Here is a 22,595-nt window from a genome sequence, read left to right as displayed (position 1 = left end):
CCAAAAAGATTTGCCTATTTATCCTCCATTTTTGTTTGTTTTAAACAAACCTCTCCTGGGTGAGGCACTTCACTACAGCACCCAGGGCAGGTAGCTCCCATAAGTCCCGTGATGCTACAGAACACATCCTGGTTCTGTTTTCACTCAGAGCCCTGTCTTACTGTATAGCTTTCATAACAGCTCTGGGGGAAAAAAAAAAAAAATGAAAAAAAAAGGGGGGGGGAGGGTCTGGGGGGGAAGGGCTTTTTATGCAGCCCTAAAATACTGCCTGGTTTGCAAGCTTGCATTACAAGCTTGTATGGATTAATCCCCTATATACAGAGCATGTGTGTCCTTCCAGAAACAAAGCTTTAATAATAAAGATTCATTTATTTCCTTTTTTGTCTATCCTGACTGAATCATCCACCTCAAGTCATGATTTGCATTTTCCCTCCATTCCCTCCACAATTCTTAAGACCTCGAGACGCTACCCCACATCAGACCTGATTTCAGCGAAGCCAGTGCTTGACAAACCTGGCAGGGAACTGCTGAGAAAAGAGATTAAATCCCTTTCTTTGAGGCTTGTTGCTTGTCATTCCTATTCCAAAGTACGATACCCAAGATTGATTATTATATTGCCCATTTTTAACACCGAGATCTTCAAAAGCTGCCCCTTCTGCTGTGCATGTAGCTCTCTGGTTTTGCGAGACATTGTCAACAAATACCAGCTCCTACCCTCCAGCCCCCCAAAGAAGACCAAATAGCCATAGTGAGCTATGGATAACAAGTCTGATTTAGCTGAGAAGTTCAGACAAAATAAATGTTTCTTGGTAATTATGAAATTATGACAAGCTAGATCTGCAATTTTCATTTTATGGCACAACACCCTTTACAGTTTGGCACTACAGAGTCACAACCAATGAAAGATCAAAGGATCAGCAGAGCAGAGGCTGCTGTCCATGAGAAAGATGTGCTAGAAGAGACAGTTTTGTCACTACCTGAAAGGAGCACCCGCCTGTCACAGGCAAATAATGTCCCTCAACAGCTTTCCCAAACGAAGCACAGACTCCTGAGACTTCACACTTGCAATGCTGATCCTGAGTTTACGTAGGACTGATTCTTATTCTATAATAAATGAACCCAGAACTATTGTACCACAGTGATTAAGTCATTTTTTCTCTCTCTCTTTTTTTTTTTTTTTTTTTCCTCCAAGAGACAGTTTAAAAGTTTCTGCCTCTGATGGAAATACATAAACCAAAGAAATCTCGATATTTTGGCAAACTCAGTGCACAAGGTGGGCTTAAAATTGCACAAATATGTAGACATTGCTGTCCTGTAGGATCCTGAAGCTTAGGAGGGAACCAAGAAGGAGATTTTATTTTTATTTTTTTCCCAGAATATGTTGATAAGAAAGTTGCTTAAGCCCACAGAATTGACTGCTGTGGAATGTACAGCCTGATAAAAACCAGGCTGGAGGTGATGAACCAGGAGATCATATTCTGTAATACAACAGCACAACCGTCAAACAAAATTACACGTGTGAGAGGTCAACACCATTTTTCATAGGGCTGCTGCCTGTATGCAGAGCTGTGCTGTGGCAATAACAGCTTTGTTGGGATGCAGAAAATGGACTGGGCAGGGGGCCAGCTCCTGGGACACCCCTGCACGTCGGTGAGGACAAGCGTGCAGTGCTGAGGTCTGCAGCTCTCCTTCAAAGCACTTGGTTAAAGTGTTACCCCGGCCCAGACCAGTAGCCCAGGGCACAGTGAGTATTTGGATCTGGAGATTTTGGAGCCCAGCCAGGGAAAAGACTCCTGTGCTTACAGCTGCTCCAAAACAACTTACCCTAAGAGCAGGGTGTGGGAGGCTGGTCCCACTCGTTATCAGAAAATGATGAATGGCCGAAAATAGCTGTGATGAGAGAGGTCCTGGGTGCTTGGGGTTGTGTTGGTGGTGGTTGGTTTTGGTTAAATCTGACCCAAATGTCTTACAGAAAATAATGATAATAGTAAGTAAGTAAATAAATAAATAAATAAATAATAATAAAAGGAGGAGTTCCAAGGTCATAACCTCAATGTAGTCAACACCGGCATCATGTAAGTGAAACAGCAGTAGGCTAATGACATCATTATGTAAAATCCTAGTAGCTAATAGGAACATTATCACTGTCGAGACACGTTCAGATTGAGCACATGCTAAAGCTGTTTAAGCAAGACAATTCTCTTTGAATTGGAGGAGGGGGGGATTACGAAGTACCCACCACTGTTCTGAAGCATTTTCAAAATTGAGGTAGTAAAGAAAATGACCAGAAATAAATCAAGTGACCAGAAACTGCAATGAATGCAACGCGATTCCTGACAGACCACTAGAGGATTTTGTAGCAAATCTTCAGCGGTGAACCACTGCTTCCACATCAGAAGAGCAGTGCGCCACAGCCCTGGCTGCGGCCTGGCTGCGTTACTGGGAATTTAGACTGGTGACACTGAGATTTTTGGGGTGAAAATGAGAAGAAAATGCAACCACAGAAAATACTAAGATGCAAGATTAATAACTAGGAGAAAAAGATCAAGATCACCATGTTATTTGTGTGCAATAGTTATTGATTTATTTGAAAATCAGCCCAAATAAATGGTAGAAAGACTAATTTTTCACTAAATACTCAAAAAAAAAAAAGGGGGGGTTGGTGAAAGAGGCTTATTTTGAAGGCCAGGATAGGTATTCCCAACGTGTTTCCAAATGTGCTGCATTCGGACCCATGACTGACTCTATATTTTATGAACACAATTCTTTTTTAGTTAGGAGTTGCCTTGAGGTAAATTCTATTTAAAATAATAATAATAATAATAATAGGAAAAGATGAGGAGGGACACAGAATAATACATGTAGCATGATAAAAATAGAGAAAACAATATAAAAATAGAGAAACATACTGATTTACACTGAAGTGGAAACTCTTACAAGGTCTACTACAGATCCCGCTCCTCATTAGGGTAGGCTACTTAGGCAGACTGATGTTATCGCTGTACAACACTTGACACAATGACTTCCAAAGAACAGCATTTGCTTTTAAACACTTAAGCCTATTTGCTGTACCTAATGGTATAATTAAAATAACTAGAGTAGCCTCCTCCTGAGTGATACGAGAAAGAAATGGAGAGCTGATTATGAGAGTTTGGTTATTATCTTTAGAACTGTTTCATAACAGAAAGTTTTTCTTGCAGTTTAGTTTCAAAGATGAGGGTAGCATGGTGTTTTGGAATAACTCCACTATGGACAGAGAATTTTTATGTTGAAAACCCTTTTTTATTTTTTATTTTTTCTGTAAGTTACGGAAACAACCTATGGTCTCGAAGGACATACTTTCACCTTGGAAGATATAAATTAACACTTCAAAAATCTAGAGACACAGTTTGATAAGTACAGGGGAGGGATAGCCTGCTCTTACACTATTAGCTATCAATTTTCTCCTACACTCCCTGCCTCCCATCTGCCATGTGCAGAAGTCCTCTGTGACAAGCTGAAGTTCAAAGCACATCCAATGCCTCTAGCACAGATGAACAAGGCTGCAAGAACTGCAAAGCGTGTGGCCTAGGGGAAATGGAAGCTGGAGTTATCCATGGGATTGTATAAGCATAATCAATTGCCAATCAGAAAAACAATCATTGCCAATCCAAAAATGATGATCTGAAGTCAATGTCAAGGTGCTATGTGAAAAATACTCTGTAGGCTAAAGCAACATTAGAGGAACTCAAAACATATGAAGCCCAATTACTGGAGCTGTGTGACTAAACAAGTGGGGAGGGAAAGAGACAGTACTTTGTAGGCTGAAGAGCGAGACTGCATTCAAAACACAATTTAAAAGCTACACGGGACACTTAAAGTATTATGGAAGGAGAATCTGCAGAGTGGAACTGTCCAAATATATCAATATATATGTGTGTGTACATATAAAAGGAATTAAATTTATGTATTACTAGGCTTTAATATTCATGGACATGTTCACCATAAGGATCAAGTATGAGAAAACACGTGAAACAAGGGGATAACTTAAACACGCATACATATGGAGCTGCTGGAATATATACATGTATATACAGACACACAAACGTGCTTTTAAACTATATGTATATGTGCAAGCACATCTACAGCTCTCCCACTTATATATATATACATACAGGAGCTGGGATTTGAATTCTGTGCATTTCTGCTGCTGAACTACAGGGTCCCACTGAACGTGGTTCAGCTCCGTGCTGTTTACAGAGAGGCAATTGCCTGCTACCTACTAACCGTACTGAAAAAATAAACCGAGCAACAAATCTGGTGTCAATTTTAGCTTCACAGATAGACAAATTCAAGGGAGTCTGGTTCTTGGAACAGGCAAAATTAGGAGTGGTTTGAGCAACCAGGGCAAACAGCTGCCCTCTGAAGTGATCAGCAGGACTCCCAGACCTCAGGAGCAACAGCCAGCATTTACAGGAAGCCTTGATTATCAGGGAGATAAAAAGTACTCAGGAGTAGGAAGCACGGCTGTTTTGGTCGAGAAGAAGCTTACTAAGATAAATGACTAAAAGGAAATAATCTACTTTACAATTAAGTGAGCAGGAGGAATTTTAAGAATTACTAATGCTGAACCCTACTCGAGTGCCATTATCCTCGCAAGCAGATAACCAATTATGATTCAGCAGAAGGTGCAAGAAATTGATTACAAAGTGAGCTTGTGGACACTTAAAAAATTCTTCACTTTTTATTTTTTTCCTCCTCACAGTGCCATGAAGAAAAAGAACAAACCTCTGAACAAACACAGAGCTAAGGAGAGAGCCTGTTAGACAATACCCACAGTTTATCTGAAACCCCATGTCCCACAATGAGCTGATGCTTACTTTTGTGTTTGTGTAAGGCACCACAACATCATATTACCTGTATTCCTGAGGCCACCGTGCTTATTGCAGTGGTGGCCTAAATGGCCTCTGTGACAACCCTTCACCATCAGCTACAAGAGCATGTTACCAGGGAACTAATGCAAAACTGATTTGGGGAGATTTTCACAGCCCTAAAAGACATCAGAACCAGTGATGTAACGTGCACGATGCTTTGTGAAGCAGAGAAAATTGGGACAGTCTGACACTCAGGTTGCAAAAGCAACTTGCCTGCAAGATCCACAAATACCCGAGGATGGATGAGTCAACAGGGGTGAGCCATCACCACCGGCTAGAAATAGATTTCAGTATGATTTCAGTAGCAGCTAGGGCAAATAATTTGCTTATTAGTAAATCACGCTTAGGAAACAGCTACAGAATATACAGCATAAAATTAAGTGGACAAGCCACTCCTTTTTCCAAATCAGAGACATTACATGTTTCATTTCTATACACACTGCAAGACTTATTCCTGTCAGCCAAATTGATGTTTTCTCTTGAAACACAAGAGTTGTTGCTTTAAGCCACACTGCACATAATCGGTTATCCCAAGATGTTTAGCTCATCTTTTTTTAGGAACAGACCCTAAGCACAGGCAAAACTGCTAACCCGTTGCTCACTGTTTCCTAAGCCCTGTAGCGGTCTTCAGTACTTATATTGGATCAAGCAACAAAACTATGAAGTTTAACATTGTGTTAGGAACACAGCATACGGCTGTCAAGACCATCAAGTTTCAGCTGTGGCCTTAAGCAGTAATATATTCATGAACCAGGCTTTAGACTGATCTCCAACACTTCACGTAGACCTAACAACACAATCTTAGGCTACTTTGAGTTACCATCACCAGAAATGGCATTAGCTGTCAAGTAACTGGGTAGACACTAACTGCCCCTAGTATCCGCTTATTGATCCGTAAGCAAATATATGCATCGGACTATACAGATACGGTTGTTTCCTTCTGTTCACTACTAACACTTGAAAAAATAAGTTTAATGTGTTACTTAGATTTTAACTGAAGGAAGTTAATCACAGATGAAAAAGTTCAAAGAGTAAAAATTAGATCAATCAACAATGGCAGTGGCAAAAGCACAACAGCAAAAAAACAGCCACCCCTCCGAGAAATCAGAAAATTTGATTTAGTGTTTTTCTAACAGACCTTGCCCATTGCATCCCCAAGTCCTTCCAGCAAAGTCCTTTTCTGATTATTCTTCTATGAAATGTATAAATTGACTTTGCAACATAATGAACTAAATACTCCAACTTTAATATTTTGCATTCATACCAAAAACAATTAACAGTTTTTACAAATAGTGTTATTTACTAAAACAATTCTTGTACAACAGTGCAGTATATCTAAATATATACATATGCCAACATCAAAGGGAGCATCAAACCAAACAAATCCAAAAATGCACTTTGCTACTGTGTACACTTCATTACAACCAGAAGAGACTGCAGCAGGCTTCTTTTCTTTTTCGTGACAAAGAAATCATTTGGGTTTCCAGAAGCACATGCAAGGGAGAAGAACAAAAACTCTTACCACCTTTTTGCTAAGGTGGTGGCATGAAAACTGAATGATATCTGCAATTATACATAGTAGCAAATGGAATGTTTTTAATTACAGATGTCTTAATTTAGGAAACAAGGCTGAAAAAAAAAAAAAAAATATATATATATATATATATATAGTGTGTTTTTATTGAAGCAAAAATTTCGAATTTCAAGGCCTTCCAAGGTTTTACTATGCTGTTGGATAGTGTTAACGTAAATATTCTTCATCACAGCTGAAACTGAAAAAGGAGGATCTGTAGTGTGAAGATGGTCAGCTTTACTAAAATTGAGTAACAGAGTAAAAAATGATTCTGCCTGCTGTTAGCAGTGGAGATTTTTGTAGATTTTACGTTGATTTTTTTTAAACTCCTCCTGATTTTTAAATGCAAAAATCACGCTCCCTTGTTCTTCAAAAGAAATGCACTTTCTCCAAAGGAAACTGCAGTTACTTAACTCAAAGTGCCATTGTAGCCACTGTAATTAGAGACATTCTCTTCTGTTCTGTCTGTGAAACCCAGCAGATGAGGAATACAGTATGACCTTTAAAAGTGAAGACAGCACAGAAATCTTTGAAATGAGATTGAAAAAAATGTAGGTAAGTGATATTAGAAAATACTGGGAAAAAAAAAAAAAAAAAAAAAGGAAAATGAGGTATTAAGCAGTTCTCCAGTGTAAATCTGATGTTCCTGCCATCTAGACAAAATCAGAGAGAACTACAATAGCAGCCTAGATTTGATTGGCAAAATATGTACATGCTATTAAAAGCAGATTTATCTCCTTTGTTGCATCTAACCATTCGCAATCTGACAGAATTACAGGAAGTTCTGGTTATTCAAATCCATTTTAGCTCCCCCCTCAAAACGTATGAACAGTCAGGGTACCATGAGGGCCATCAATATGCTCCTCCACGCCTGCTGAGAAGCATGCAGTAATTCTTCTGTTCTGTTCCTTTTACTGTTTTACTGCTGTATACAGACTATCTGGTGACATTAAATACACATCTACGTGGGTAACAGTTATTAAGCACAGGTGGATAAATACGTGGTAACTGCAACTGCACACTCTTGAACATACTGCCATGACATCAGTGCAGCATACCAAATTTTAAACACACAGCCTCAGTATTTTTCCTGGGATGCTTTACAGTATATCTTTACATCTTTGTTATGTCCACAAAAACTGAGATGATACACATGGGTAAACAAACTTCGTTTATAGATGTGAAATGTGCAGAAGGCACTTTCCAGAGTTTGCTCCTGTTCATGAAATCCAAGCTACGAAGATATCCCTCCTGAAGTTGATGTTTTTGTATTCCTTAATGAAAGGGTTAAACAACAAAGGGTTATACAAAATATCATGAAAATATTTCAGCCTTTCATTGACAGTTTACATGTGAAGAAACAAGACATTAAAAAATGAGTTCTGTTGGAACACAAACGACCTGTCTTTTCCTGGGATTCTTAACTTTTAGATTAACTTCTTGACACTTAACTTCTTTGCTAAGAAGCTTTTACATTCAGTAGCTGTACATGTACTTTCCCTCCCTCACAATACTCAGTGTTCAATATCATAGTGAGACAGAACAGACAAGAACTTGGTCAAAACAATGCATAAATAAGGAAATTCAGAACAAATCACAGCAGAAAAGCACCAGCAAGGTGCTATACCTCCATGTAGATGATACTGTATCATCAGAAAGGTGAACTGAAATTGATGAATTATCAGTTAGAGAGGATATGAGAGGATGAGTGAAGGAATTAGTGTAACGACAGCAGCTAGCAAAGTAGGAGGAGGCATCACTAGATGTGATACCGGAGTGAAGGACACAACTGAGTAGGCAAAACAATCTTCCTGCTAAATGGAAAAAAATCTACATGAAGTAATATAGCTCCAAATTCAATTTAATCTGAAGATTGCATCTGAAATGAGAAAAACACAGGATGCAATAGAAATGCTAAGACTGACTCCAAAAATCTAGTGATCTACTACACCAATTGTGGACAATGAAAACTTATTTTAAGTCACCTAAAATTCACAGATTTGTTCCAGAAGATATTTTAGAGCAGTGACTCTAATAAAGGCATTAAGAAAAAAATATATGTATATATATATATTATTATGATGAATTTAGATGGCATTGCATTTTCAAGTGTTTTTTGGTCATGATGAACACAAATAAAAGTGGGTTTTAATTTCTTTAAGAAATGGATAAATGCCCCAAATCAGTAAGTTGGAAGGCAGAAAAAATTAAGATACATGTAAGTTTTCAGTGTTCAAAGAAAAAAATGGGAACAAGCATTTCTGTATTAAGGTAAAACGACTTGAAAATTTTTTAAAACAATGACAAATTAGCAATATAAAGAATTTTTGCTGTACATTATACAACATGTGAAAAACTAATACAAGTCATCAAAGTCAGCTGGACTATTTTGATGCTTCAAGATCCTTCTTGCATCAGGATATACGAAGTATGGAGTACTTATTTTCATTTTTTGCGTAGAAATTATACACTTCTATATACTGTTTCTCTGCTTTTGGAATACCTAAAGCATATAGAAGACACAAGCTAAATGATACTGTATGCACTTTCTACAGAAAACCACCTCTGATCTCTGTGATCTATTAAAAATCCTCTATGACAGAATGGATTGGAATTATTTTTCTTTTAGTAGCATTTTGTTTCAAATTCCACAGACTCTTGTGGTAACATCAAGTACTGATATACTGACAGTTTGTGAGGGTGCTTAACAATTCTGGAAAAAGAAGAAAAAAAAAAGAAAATACCAATAATCAAAACAACCAGTTGTCCTGGCTAGAACATCACCAAATGGGAAACATCAGGTATGGGCCTGTTTTGTAACCACCCTGGCTACAAAGGTATGCAAATTAGTCATCTGAAAACATCATCAGGCAGAACACACCACTGTTGATTAAAATAGTGAAACAAAGGCTCGTTAGGTAACTGCTTGTAGGCAGACAAAGCCAGAGTATACGGGGTAACTGAGGTTAACTTACAGTATAATTACAAGGGCAACATTTAATTCCAGAAGCATCACACTAAAATACAGTACACAAAAGCGAACAATTTCTGGCATACACACTAACAAGACTGCGCAAACAGCTTTGATGTTGAAGCCACAAGTTCTTTTGCTCTAACCGGAATTAGAGTCACCAGAAAAGGTAGAGGAAATCAGGATGCATTAGTAGATTGAATACAAATGCAAAGTAACACCAGTCTTTGTACAAGAAACTCTGATCAGGCATATCAGAATTCTGCCTTCCATAACCATATTCCTTTTGCAGAACCTTGGCTGTAGAAAGAAAATATTATGCCTTAAAGAGCCACCTGGCTCAGTTTCTGAGAAATGCAAGGGTTAAAATAGGCTAATGCATGTTGCTGCAAAAGAAAATTCAAAGTAATCTGAAAGTCAATGAAATCATGAGGCCTCGTAAAACTACTTATACTGCTAAATAAACTCAAGTGGTAGAACAACTGGAAATTGAAAAATTAACAGATGTTTAAGGCAGAAGTGTTTGTGTTAGAACAGTAAACAGAACAAATTGCTAAGCAAGGCCACAATAGATAAAGCCCTGATAGTTTGTTCAGCAAAGAGATTTAAAAGTCCATCATTCTCCATTAATTCTCTAATTAAGAAGACTTGAATAAAGTAGTGTTATTCATGTTGTGTGTTCCAGTTTACAGCTCCATCATTTCTCCTCCAACTCAATTTCTCTGTCTTTGGTGTACTCTCTACCAACACATATAGAATACAGTTCTTGTTCTCATCGTAAAAAAAAAAAAAAAAAACAACTTGGAAAAAATAAATTATGTGCTTCTCATGATAAAATGCAAAATCCTGATCTGTTGTGTGGTCCCAAGATATGTTTAGCAGCCTCTGAATAGTAGTTTTAGTTATATGTGAAGCAGAATCATAATTTGCTGTTATCCTCCCAGATCATTTACTAGTTAACTAGTTAACTTTGGTAGATAAAGCCATCTAATAGTCATGACACATTTGTGTTCAGTTCAAGAAGTAATGAAACCTAGACTCAGTAAGTTTGGAAATTCATATATAGACCTTAGCTCGTGAGTGTAAGTATGATACGCAGAATTACCATTTTCCCTGCGTTGGAAAAAGACATCACATCTGTCATAAAACTAGGTAAAACTATGAAACATGGTTGTCAGTTCATGATTAAAATAAAATAGTAATGTAAATTATTTTTAACATTGTGTTAAATATATTCACATGATCACCATAGCTATACGAAATGACCACTACTGCAATCACACACTATATGTACATAACACGTATGCCACAACAGTTTGCAAGTGTTGAGCTTTCACAGACTAGCCAATTCTACCAGACATAAATAATCTTGTACCAATTTTTAGGCATTTTAAAAGGAATTATATGTCCTAAATATATCTGTTCCTCTGCAAAATTAAAAAAAATCCTAAAAAGTCAGTGCAAATTGAACTTGTTCACCAAGATAGATTCTTATTAAGCTGGGGATAAACAAAGTTTAAGAGATTAAAGGAAGAAACTCAAAGCATTGTCAACTGCCTTTAGCAGAGGTTAAAAGAGATGAGGAATCTGAAGTCCTGGATCCTATAGCAGAGCCTTCTGTGAATAAGTATGCTGTGGCTGTTGAGGTGGCGGAGGCTGTGGCTGTTGTGGAGGTGCTTGTTGACTGCCTGTTGTCTGTGGCAGAGACGTAGAAGCTAAGTTATAGTTTGGCACCTGGGACATATTAGTTCCAGCATTCTGATAAGCAGCAACATCAACAGTAGCAGGTGGTGGACTGTACACTGAAGCTTGGTTAGAGTAAGTGTTTCCAGCAACAGAGCCAACCATTGCACTGAAAAATAAAATAAAATATTTAAATTTAAAAAAAAAAAATTACCAACAGAACAGCAAGACAACTTTTATTGTTCCTTTAACTGTTCTATATACACACACAGGAAAAGCTACCTCCTGGCTCCGGACACCTTGCATATATAAAGCTGTAGCCAGTGAATATTCCAATTAAAATTTAAACATACTCCTCAGATTTAAACACACCTAACACACTTCTAATAGTTTTAAAACTAAAATAAAACAGATTCAGTCTAATGTACAATATGGAACCCCATTTATTTTCTGTTCTGCTCATGAAAAAAAAAAAAAAAAGTGTTTCATACGGCAAAACAAGTTTGGTGAAGTGTGCAGAAACTTGCTTTATCTGTTTATTTGGCATGTCTGACCACCCTAAATTTGGAATAATTTGAAATATTTGAAACAAGTGTGACATAATATACACTATCTCAAAAATTATGCAAAGCTAGACAGAGTAGCAGATAACTTTTTTAAAATAAATTTCAATAGACGTTTAATGATGAAAATTATGAATACAGCATTTTCTCTAATTTTACATATACACATGTATGTACATATGCATGTATGTGTATATATATGCACACACAAAGAAATGTTTGAAATTTGTCAGGAATTTTTACCAAATATACAACACCAATAAAAAGCACCACTGGAAGTAATTGCACTGAAATATATTTCAGTTGTCATTAAAACTATATTTCTAGAAGACAAATTTTCTCCTTCAAATATGTAGTCCTTTATGTTTAAATTGATTTAGATTTAAATAGGAAAGTAACTTAAAATTACTTTGTGTAAGACGTTTGTGCAGGCTGGCCAGGCAGTACCGAGCTGGCAGATGGAGTAACTGTGCCTTGGCTGAGGGAGGAGAGCTGTTCAGGAGGAAGATTATAGCCTTGAATATGGCCCATCTGTGCACTGCCTGCCACCAAATATGCATTACCTTGAGGTTGCCCCGGATAAACCTAGGAAGTTAAATAAAAGAATATTAAGAATAAAAGAAAATAAAATTTTGGTAGTTAATATCTGGTGAAGAACTTAAAGACAGTCTCTCAAAACTTTTATTACAGGTATTTTAAATAAAAAGTGACTGATTGTCTTCTATTGGGTGCTGCAGTACAAAAAAATACTGGATTTGTAAGGATACTATTTGCATTTATATCCTCAGGCTCTAGTACCAAAAAGGTCAGACAGTTCACTGGACAACTTGTATTCCTCATTTTATTTTAATTACTATCATTCTAACTATCAAACTAGTTAGATTCATTCCTCTTCTGAATGAAAATACTGCTTATGTTGTATAATAAATAGCAGTCTAAAGCAGAGGTTTTTGATGCCCAGAAAACAGCTCTACTTAGTGAAAGTTAAAATGGACAGCGAATCACATATTATTTTCCTACCTTTAGTGAACCTATAATTTCTTGTAACAGCTGAGAAACATCGTGAAATTGTTTGAGGGGGGGCAGAATGAAAAAAGAGGTTTTAAGAAAAAGTTTCAATTGAAAATGAAGTTTTACAATTAGCTGGAGGGAAAGCTTGCCAGTAGATGTTTCAACTGATGTTTCAATTCCAAATGAAGACTAAATTTCTAAAACCTATGCTTTTGTTCAGTCTGAATTATCTGGCTTAACAAAAATTAAGAGAAGAAATTATGAGGTCTCATGCATAATTGGGTTCATATAAGTTAACATCATACAGCCCTTCTATCTTAAGATCCATGAATCTCTTATAACATTTAAAAAGTGTAGATCAATATCGCAAAATAATTTTAGAGGCCAGAAAAGGCAGGAGACCTTCTAACTTTTTAGGACTTTATACTGGTTCACGTTCAACCCCAAAAATCCAGTTTTTCCTTTTGAGAATCCCCAGAAACATACCCGTTAATAAAATATTGAGATTACTTTAAAAGAGTTGTGACGTGATTGCTTGTATAATATGCATAGTACACAATGTTTTCCTTAATGACACTGGGAAAATATACATTTTTTTAAAAAGACACTGAAAGCAGGGGCATATTTGTAGGAAGCTAAAAACTAAATCTGCTCCAATGATTTTATAATACTGCATGAGCATTAATAAGCTGAAATTTGTTTTTGTTTTTTACATACTAAAAAACAAAGTAAACTATTGAAATAACAACTTGAAATATTACGTATTCCTACAAAGAAGAAATACAGCAAATATACATTAGACTATGGAATTAAAAGCAAAATAAAAGACAACGCTCACTTTAGGGTGGAGTGTAACTTTTAGGGTGGAGTGTAATTGTAATTTAAAAATTACAATTCTTAAACAGGAATTTTACTCCTTTGATTCTATACTTTCTTTGACCTACTATGCAAAGACCTAGTCAGCTTCTACTTTCCAGCTGTTTATGTGTGACTCAAAACAGGATAGACTTTTTCCTTGATCAAAATAAACTGAGCAGAAAAGAACTAGAATTGTTAAAACTAGCAAATAGAAAATCTCTAAAGCTTGCAGCTGAAAACACAATATTCTGTTTTCATACTGTGCTAAGAAAGATTTGCTAGGTCATTTTAGAATATTTCTGAGAGAGCAAGATGATTTTTAACCAAGCGTTAAGGCAATGAATTTTCCTAAATAGAGGTTTCCAGCTTCTAGGGTGGAGGAGTCAGCAGCAGCAGGGCAGAAACACGAAATACATAACTACTTGCCACCAACATGCCCCACCACACTATAGAATTTGCACTTTCTTACAAAATCAATACTTTATTTCAGTAATGTACAGAAGCACATTGTAAAAAATACATTTCAGCAAAATTGAAGCAAATCACCTCTAACCTAGTATGTATTTGATAATGTCAATGGCTCTTAAAGCTTACATACGTACCTGAGAGCCAGAAACGCCAGATGACGGCATGTAATACTGTTGGTTTTGTAGCTTTGCATACATGGAATACATTGGGTCCTCATTCATCAACTTGTTATACAAAGAAAGAGCCTCCATTGCTTTAACATTGAGCTCTGAGAGTTCTGAGTGTTTCCTAGAAAATACATTATATAGCTTATTCTACAGTCTAGATAACTTCAGTACAAAACAGACAAAATGGGAATTTTCACAAGGGGTGATAAGCAAAGTTCTCCTATTGCCTGTCAAGCGATGCTCGTTAAGTGCCATAATGTCAAATGGTAGAGTACTACAAAATACTATGTGACCTTGAAAAAAAATAATCCTTCAAGACCTCCTCCCAGATGAGAAGATACTAATAAATACACCTGTCTTCTTTACCAGTATTGACAGAAATGGCTGCGTATATTTAAGTAGCAACTCTATTATTTCTAAAAACGTGTCTTAATTGAGTCAAAACACCTATGTTTTACCTGTCTATATCTTCCAACTTTTCATCTATGAGGGGTCCCATCTGGTGGCACATTGCTAGAAAAGAACATTAAAATATTATTAGAGTAATAAATATTTCTATATAGCAAGTCAGAAAATAGCTTTAAAATGAATTATCGGATTAAAATGTGTAGATGCAAAAATAAAGAAAAATGTTTAAAAAGAAAAATTATGATTAGTCCTATAAACTATATGCTAAAGAATTACAGTAAGAGATGCAGTTTCATGAACAATTTAATAATGAGATCCAGTTGAAGTTTTCAATAACAGCACAGAGAAAGAATCCCAGTTTAAATAGAACAAAACAACACATTTAACATCCAGGGAGTGTAAAGCTGTATCAGCTGTAGACACTTACGGCACATAAAAAAGGTAAATAGAATGATGAAACTATTTTGCATTAAAAAAAGTTCAGGTAATCTGAAAGGTGATCTTTCTTCAAGGAAGAAAATTTGCCACTGGAACCGTGATTGTGTGCTCCATCAACATTACTACCAAAAAAATTGCCTATTAAAACAATGAAGGGGGAAATAGACTGAAATTATTTAAATTATCTGCACAACAAAGACACTAACAACTAACAGCACATTGCGATTTCACTGGAATCCTAACTGTGTGAGGGGGATCCTGTCAGGTAAGGCTTTTTCAGACCACTAAGATATTACACGCAAAAGCTAACACAAAGAAAAACCTAGCAGAAGTAGAATGGAAGAACATTAAAGTAAAAGTGCACCTCCTCACCCCAACTTCCAGCATAAGGACATAGGGCTCATGTAACTGCAAAGCAAACAACAATTAACTAACAGAAAGTCTGATTTTGTCACATGTAAAATAAAGAGGAAGGAAAGCTAAAATGGGATACTACAGCTTAACCCTACTTCAGAATGCAAAATGTGCCTACTTCTCCAAGCAATGAATTATTTACTAATTTAAGGTAACCTGCTCTAGGGAACCTGCTTTGGCAGGGGTGTTGGACCCAATGATCTCTTGAGGTTCCTTCCAACCCCTACAATTCTGTGATTCTCTGAAAAGACTGGAGATATCCAACAGTTTACAGGCTCAAGCATCTTTTCTTGCTCAACTTCTACATAGATTCAGAATCCCCCATTTTCTTAAAGTCTGATCTTATCTGGATTGTAAATTAAAGCCAATATTCTGTTCCGTAACACGCAGTTTCTTTACTTCCTTCTCCAAAGTTCCCTTCTAAAACCTTCGCTGCATCTATTGACCCAGATAGAATGGCCTATAATGCCTCTTCGAAGAGGTATTCTGAATAACTTTGAGTCTAAAGGGCTAGTCTTTGTAGTTCTCTGTAAGGTATTTCTTAACTCTAAAATCCTAATAGGAAAATGCATGCAAGTGAAAAGCAAGTGGAACGCCCACAGGCCCATCCTAAGTCACAGAAATATTTTTATTCTTCTCACGGAATTCTCTTCACATTGTTTTTGCAACTTACGCTGTGCTACTCCATGAAGGAAAAAAAAAATAGAGAAAATTGAATCAAGTATTTCTGGGTCTTGAAAAGTAAATGAAAATATAATATAAGGTAATTGAGAGAAGAGGATGATTTCTTCAAATTAAAATACTGCATTTTGGTCTCTTAGATATGGGAAACAAGAAGTGAAAAGACAGTTAAGGCTTAAGCACTTTCCTCAGGCATATTTGCAGCACACAAAACAAGCTGAAGTAGTTTCAATTCATTTTGACATAAGTAATTACTGGAAAGCAAAACAACAACAACAACACTGAGATTTTCTTACCCTCAAGATGAAGCAATTCTGGGAGGTCAGGTTGGTCATCGGATGGATCTGCACTTTGTAACATCTGCAGAAGTTGGTCCATTTTATCCTAGAACAAAAATTGTGTAATTAGTGTGGAAGAAGTGGGGGAAGAATCAGCAGTTTCAGAACAGTAACTTAAAACAGCTATTTACAACATCCATTTGGGTCTCTTGGAACTGGGAAATCATCTAAACTAGCTTTAACAAATGAAGATATTTCAACAAGGAAAAGCCAAATGATAAAAAATTGATTAGTAGCAGCAAGTGGAATATGCTGTATATCCCTTTAATTTTAAAAGTCATTCTAAACAGTATTTCCTGAGCAGTTTCCATTTTTCCATTCTGCTTATTACATATGCAATACTACCACCTAGTGGGATTAGTGCAAATGCTTTGACAGAATACCGAGTAAAGAAATAGGTACTTAAAACTAAATTCACTGAAGAACCAACCCACATTTTGTACACACATGATGCCTATCAGCACACTAGCAATGTCATAACTAATACATAGGAAAGAGTTTTTTAAGATGATGTTCGGAGGAGTTGTATGGTTTACTTCAGAATTTCACATCCTCCATTAACAAGGTTAAATGTAACCTATTTAAAAAAATACCAAGGGAAAAAAATGAACATTCATAAGCTCTTCAGAAATTATACTGCTTAACTAAACATTACATGTAAATGATTAAGAATTACTTTTTAGCTGAGTGGCATCAAACAGTCTTAACAGGGCAGAGTTACATAGGCAGTATATGACATGATTTTTCCTCCTCAACCCCAGGAAAGTGTGGAAAGAAGCCAAATGAACTACTTCCTAAAAAAATATTCCATGGGAAGTTTAACAACAAAACAAAATGTTTACATGCAAACTAACATGGACTCTTCACAGAAGACAAAGCTGAAAGGCACCTCAACACAGGCCTGAGATAAGTCATTTCTGCAGATTACAAACTAACAAAAACCTCTCTGGAGGAAGACTACCTGAGAAAGGGACAGATGAGGCAGGAGATATACAGGATTTTAGGAAGGCAGTAACTCATTTTTTTCATTTCACAAAACAATGAAAGCACTCTAGTTGAGAAACATATAGAAGCTCATGAGAGAGAAAGGAAAAAAAAATCTTAAGACAATAGCACCCTTGGAAAAAGAAAAGGACAGGGGAAAACAGCTTTGGCTGAGAGATCCTGAGAACCTTGCAATATCACCAAGGTGAGATTGTGTGAATCTTAATGGATATGTTTTAGAGCAACAAAAAGCTCACAGTTTTCACAGAAGGAAGTGCGGGAGAAGACAGCAGTGGATATACTAGAGATAAATCTAAGGGAGTATTTATGATTGGTACATCTGAGGCGTCTTGAGGTCCTTAAAGCACAGCTTTAGAACAAACATCACTCCACACCAAGCATCTAGATGGGAGGTAAACAGCTGTACAGTCGTGGAGTAGGGCCCTAAATTGAATGCAGCCTCCAAATTCAGTTTCAGAAATTCCTGAGAACTTCAAAGCAAATGAACAAATTAGAGCACTGTCGATACTCGTTAAAAAAAAAAGTTCAACTTTTCCTTCCCATTTCTCTTTTGGTTACACTCTCTTGATATTTCAAACTGATTACTTTGGAGGTAAAGTTTGAAAGGGTTAAACATCGCATGTTTAAGCATACCACTAGGTGAAAAATCTGTAGCTGTATCACACTTACTTCATCAATATAAACTGGTTCGGGCTCAGGTTCTATTGTCTCTACTTGAACTTCATCACTGAACTGCACTGTTTTCTTCTCGGTTTTCACTGTAAGGTAAAGGCAGATCTTTATTTTATAAAATAGAAATAAACAAAGTAATGACAATGTTACACAGCTAGCATGTTACCTAAGACCTTTGGATCTGAAAAATCTACTGTGAAAATTTTTAAAATTATTTTGTTGACATTATTTTGTCCATTGAAGGACAAAAGCATCTCTGCAGACAAGAAATTTTCAGAAATAAATCAATAAATTGCACTAGAAAAAGACATCTGTTCACACAAGGTCAACAGAAACATACGTTTTAACAAGTAAATGTCTTTATTATAGTCTCCCTTTACATAACACTGCCTAATAATAAATCATCAGGAAAGCAGACTAAGAGTGATTGGAAGAAACAGGGCTAGTGAGTAAACCTTACAAGAAAAATGGTAAAATCATCCATGACAAACTGGAATCTTCTTTTCCCCAAAGTAAAATATAGAATGGAAAACTGTCAAATTTTGCTATTCCTTCTCCATCAAATATTGTCTGCAAAAGCATCTCACTCCTCTGTTGCAGAGGACCCACCAAAAAAGCTGCCATATACTACTCTCAGTATACTACTCTTACCAATTAGCCTTAATACAGAACATACGACCCCAACAGGGTCTAATTCTGCTGACCTGCTCACACCCTTGACACACAGATATTGAGAACACAAGAAATTCATCTTTCAAACCCATCCAGTTTACAGAAATTAGATTTAGCATCTTAAAACTTTGCCTAATATTATTTTATTACATGCTTAGAGTATGTTGGACTGCTAGTAAGTTGATACAGGGAGATAAATCAATATGCAGCAACAAATTCCTTCCACATATGTACTGATATAATTTAGATTTCTTATACCATTTGAGCTATGGAAATCTGTTTCTGTCTCCTACCTGCAGTTTTTTCTTGATTAAATATGTACTGTTGCAACCAAGTAAAAAGACAGTTTGGAAAAAAGCTGCAGTTGCCTAAGAAATGTATCTATCTGTCTTTGAAATTGTTAAATGAGTCTCAAGGAAGCTAATGACAAAGCCAGCAGCAGGTAGCATCCTATTCTTCAACAGATGCCAGCTTAGGTAACCTTGGTCTGCCATACAGAGACATGACTGTGAAAGCACAGCAAGGGCTCAGTTTTACTTCAAGCTTTACATTAAATTGCAATTGAACCTTTCCCATTCAGGGATCACAGAGATAATACCTGACTACAGAGCATCCCTTGAACCAAGGCAGAGCTTAACGTATATATGTAAACATAAAGTTACTTACTCATTTCTGGCTCAGCAGAAAGATCAGCTGTTACAAAATTAGATGGAAACAATCCTATACCCTGTTGAGTTTCACCCTTCCACCAGTTTGGATCACTAAAACATAAATACACATTTAAAACCCCATAATGACACGGATTTTTTCCGAGAATTGCACTGTACAAAGCATTTGTATTACTTGTACATAAACACAATTTGCATATATGCAGAAATTTTTATCCATTAATCTTTATACCATTACATTTCTGTGTCAAAAATCAAAGAGATAAAATATTTAATGCATAAATATATTTTATTGCAATGGTATTCCAATATGCTTCTACATACCAGACACCATTATTCCTGATCGATTTTTAGAGTCTAAACCACTTCTAGAAAGCATTCTATACAAGTTACCTGTCATCAAGGATAGTTATAAGTTCTCCAGCTTTAAAGGTTAATTCGTTGTCTTCAGCAGCCTCAAAATCATAGATTGCACGAACCTTTCGGCCCTCATGTTTGTGATTTGTTAAAAGACTTGAGGTGCTTGGATACAAGCTGGAAAGTGTTGTTTGCTGTTGCCTTTGTTCTTTTAGTGACAGTTCAATAGCTACAAAAGAAAAAGGTTTTCAGATAGGTTATGAAAAATTCTTAATCTGAAAAAGTCATCCAGATGAACATTCGCTTTATAAATGCGTCGCATGATTTGAAAATTTATCTCTATGAGAACTTGTAGTATAATTCCATTTTTTTTTGCATTGTAACCAACTTCTGACTTTCATTTATAAATAATAGTAAAAAGATGAAAAGATGTTTTACAACTATGGAGCATAATTCCACTCCTAGTTACTGAGACTTTCAACATGGACAGGAGGAATGAGTAGTACTTAAGCACAAACAGGATAACTCAGTGAAGCGATCCATTTATTATTATTACTATTACTGTTAGCATCTTAAACAGATATGCAGATCTACATTCTAACTAGCATACACGAGGTTCAACTCTTCCAGACTGCTTAAAATGCTAAAAAGATATAGCTGTTTAGCTGCACACTGTTTGTCTTTTAGATCAGCAGGCTTTAGCCTAAATCAGACAATCACACAGATTAATTAAGGTTGAAAATTACGGTTGGAGGTCATTTGTTCCAAATCCCCACTCAAGCATGGTCACTTAGGGCCAGCTGTCCAGGACCACGTCCAGATGGCTTTTGAATATTTTCAAGAAAGGAGACTACCACCTCTCTGCAACCTACAGCAGTGCTCAATCACCCTAACTGTAAAAAAGTCTGTCCTTAAATCATAATTTATAGAAAGCCTTTTGCTTGTCTATTTGTCTATCCTTTTTTCTCTCCCTTTCTCTCCTGGAATAATTTTATAAATTGCTTGATCATTGTCAACTAAACTTGACTAAGCAGAAAGGTTTTGGTCATAATAAACTCCTCCAAATTTGTAAATAGATGACCATGTATAAGATGGGACAGACTGAGACACAAAAGAATTGGACAAACGTTAAAGAACCCATGCAGAATCTGAACCTTGAGACAGAAAACCCTTGAAAACCAGACCTTGGTGGATCAACTACTGAAGAAGCCACATGTAACATTTACAGATGGGCTAATGGTGATTTAAATAGGTCAAAGTTATATTAGACAATAGCTAAATTAAGAATTTTTTTATCAAAGATGAGAAACTGCAAATATCCACCATCTACTAGCACACGATCTTCATTCGTATAATGAAGAGTCATTAACTTTAGGCCAAAAGCCATACTACATACAAGGTCTAATTTATTCCTTTATGTTGCTGAAATCTGAACACTCTGTAAGCCATACGGATCAGTCTAGTCTAAGAGTAACTCTTTGCACATGGTATAGGATCATTAAATTATCTTTAAATATACCTTGGTACAACAGTAAATAAATAAAAAAAACACATCCTAGTTTTGTTTACTGGGACTGCACTGAGACATTTAACACTCTGCTTACAGCAGTCAAAGGCTTAAAATCATGTTAAGTACACTAAGGAAGCATTATTCAAAGAAATACAAAGTTTAAAGTAGCACACCCAACCTACTGAATCCAACCACTTTGCATACCACTTATACTATAATCCTCATGGTCTGCTTCAATCAAATGTTTAAATTGCAAGTGAATATGCTTCATTGGCCCCTGAGAGAGGGAAAATTCAAGTGCAGAACTTGTATCAAACATTTACATTATGGAAAACATTCTTAACGCGAGTTTTTACAGATTTTTATGTTGTTTTGGTCTGGCAAGGGTTAAAAAAATCTGGCATTATTCATTTTTGTTTTATATATAGAATAAGTTTTGATCTCTAACCCTCCAGAAAGGAAGGAATAGAAATCATATCTACAATCCATAAATGCACTGCACACAGTGAGGAAGGAAGCAAAGTTCCTGCCTCACTAGATATTTACCAACAAATTATTTGGGTCAGCAAGTAAACGTACTCACCTTTAGCTAAATCCTCCTCTTCCTTTTTGTTAGCTACTGCACCAGGATCTTTGGCAACTAGTGCTGGACTTGCTTTTGCCTGTTCAGCAGCCTAACCAAAAAAATTAAAAATGTAAAAGTAAATTAATTGAAAAACTGTGACAATGCAGTAAGTTCACCATTTTGATTTGTATTCATCTGCAATATAAAAATCAAAGGAAAACAGGGCAGTTCAACTCACATATGAATGTTTTATTTAGAAAAGAAAGATTTTGTTTTGTTTGCCAAATGCATTATAGAATTCAAGATTACAAATTTTAAAATACAGAACTGAGGATAAAAAGAATTTGTCATTCCTTTTAAGAACCACCACAAAACGTATTGTACCTGTGAACCAATAGCTGGGAAGGTAACTCCTTGCTCTTTAAGATTTTTTATCATAGCAGATATTAAACTAAGCTGTGGGTCATTCTTGAATTCATCAGTCCATTCCACCATAAGGGCTTTCAGCTTTTCACAAACTTTTGGATGACCCTGCAGAAAAACAAGCTAGTTAAATAACGTAGGAATCTATTCTTAATTCTTAAATTTCATGTAATTTCATATTGCTGTCAACATAAACTGTATAGACACTTTAAAGTCAAGTATATTACAAAGTGATGT

General features: G+C 36.2%; 1 protein-coding gene across 2 annotated transcripts in view; it reads right to left on the bottom strand.

The window, feature by feature from the left end:
• Positions 1–6,138: 6,138 nt before the first annotated feature.
• STAM (signal transducing adaptor molecule) overlaps positions 6,139–22,595 on the bottom strand; it is a 34,774-nt gene continuing 18,317 nt past the window's right edge. For both annotated transcript variants that reach the window (XM_027450682.3, XM_072033676.1), the window contains exons 5-14: positions 22,320–22,466; positions 21,954–22,044; positions 19,897–20,089; positions 19,502–19,596; positions 18,161–18,249; positions 16,445–16,532; positions 14,666–14,720; positions 14,175–14,328; positions 12,113–12,288; positions 6,139–11,309 (exon numbers count right to left, since the gene is read on the bottom strand). In XM_027450682.3, coding sequence (XP_027306483.1) covers positions 11,060–11,309; positions 12,113–12,288; positions 14,175–14,328; positions 14,666–14,720; positions 16,445–16,532; positions 18,161–18,249; positions 19,502–19,596; positions 19,897–20,089; positions 21,954–22,044; positions 22,320–22,466 — 1,338 coding nt within the window. In that variant the 3' untranslated portion in view covers positions 6,139–11,059. The remainder of the gene's footprint in view (positions 11,310–12,112; positions 12,289–14,174; positions 14,329–14,665; positions 14,721–16,444; positions 16,533–18,160; positions 18,250–19,501; positions 19,597–19,896; positions 20,090–21,953; positions 22,045–22,319; positions 22,467–22,595) is intronic.

Source organism: Anas platyrhynchos, chromosome 2 (assembly GCF_047663525.1).
Source record: "Anas platyrhynchos isolate ZD024472 breed Pekin duck chromosome 2, IASCAAS_PekinDuck_T2T, whole genome shotgun sequence".
Classification (NCBI taxonomy): Eukaryota; Metazoa; Chordata; class Aves; order Anseriformes; family Anatidae; genus Anas; species Anas platyrhynchos.
Note: the sequence above shows the minus strand (reverse complement) of the source record. Positions and strands in the feature narration are given on the sequence as shown.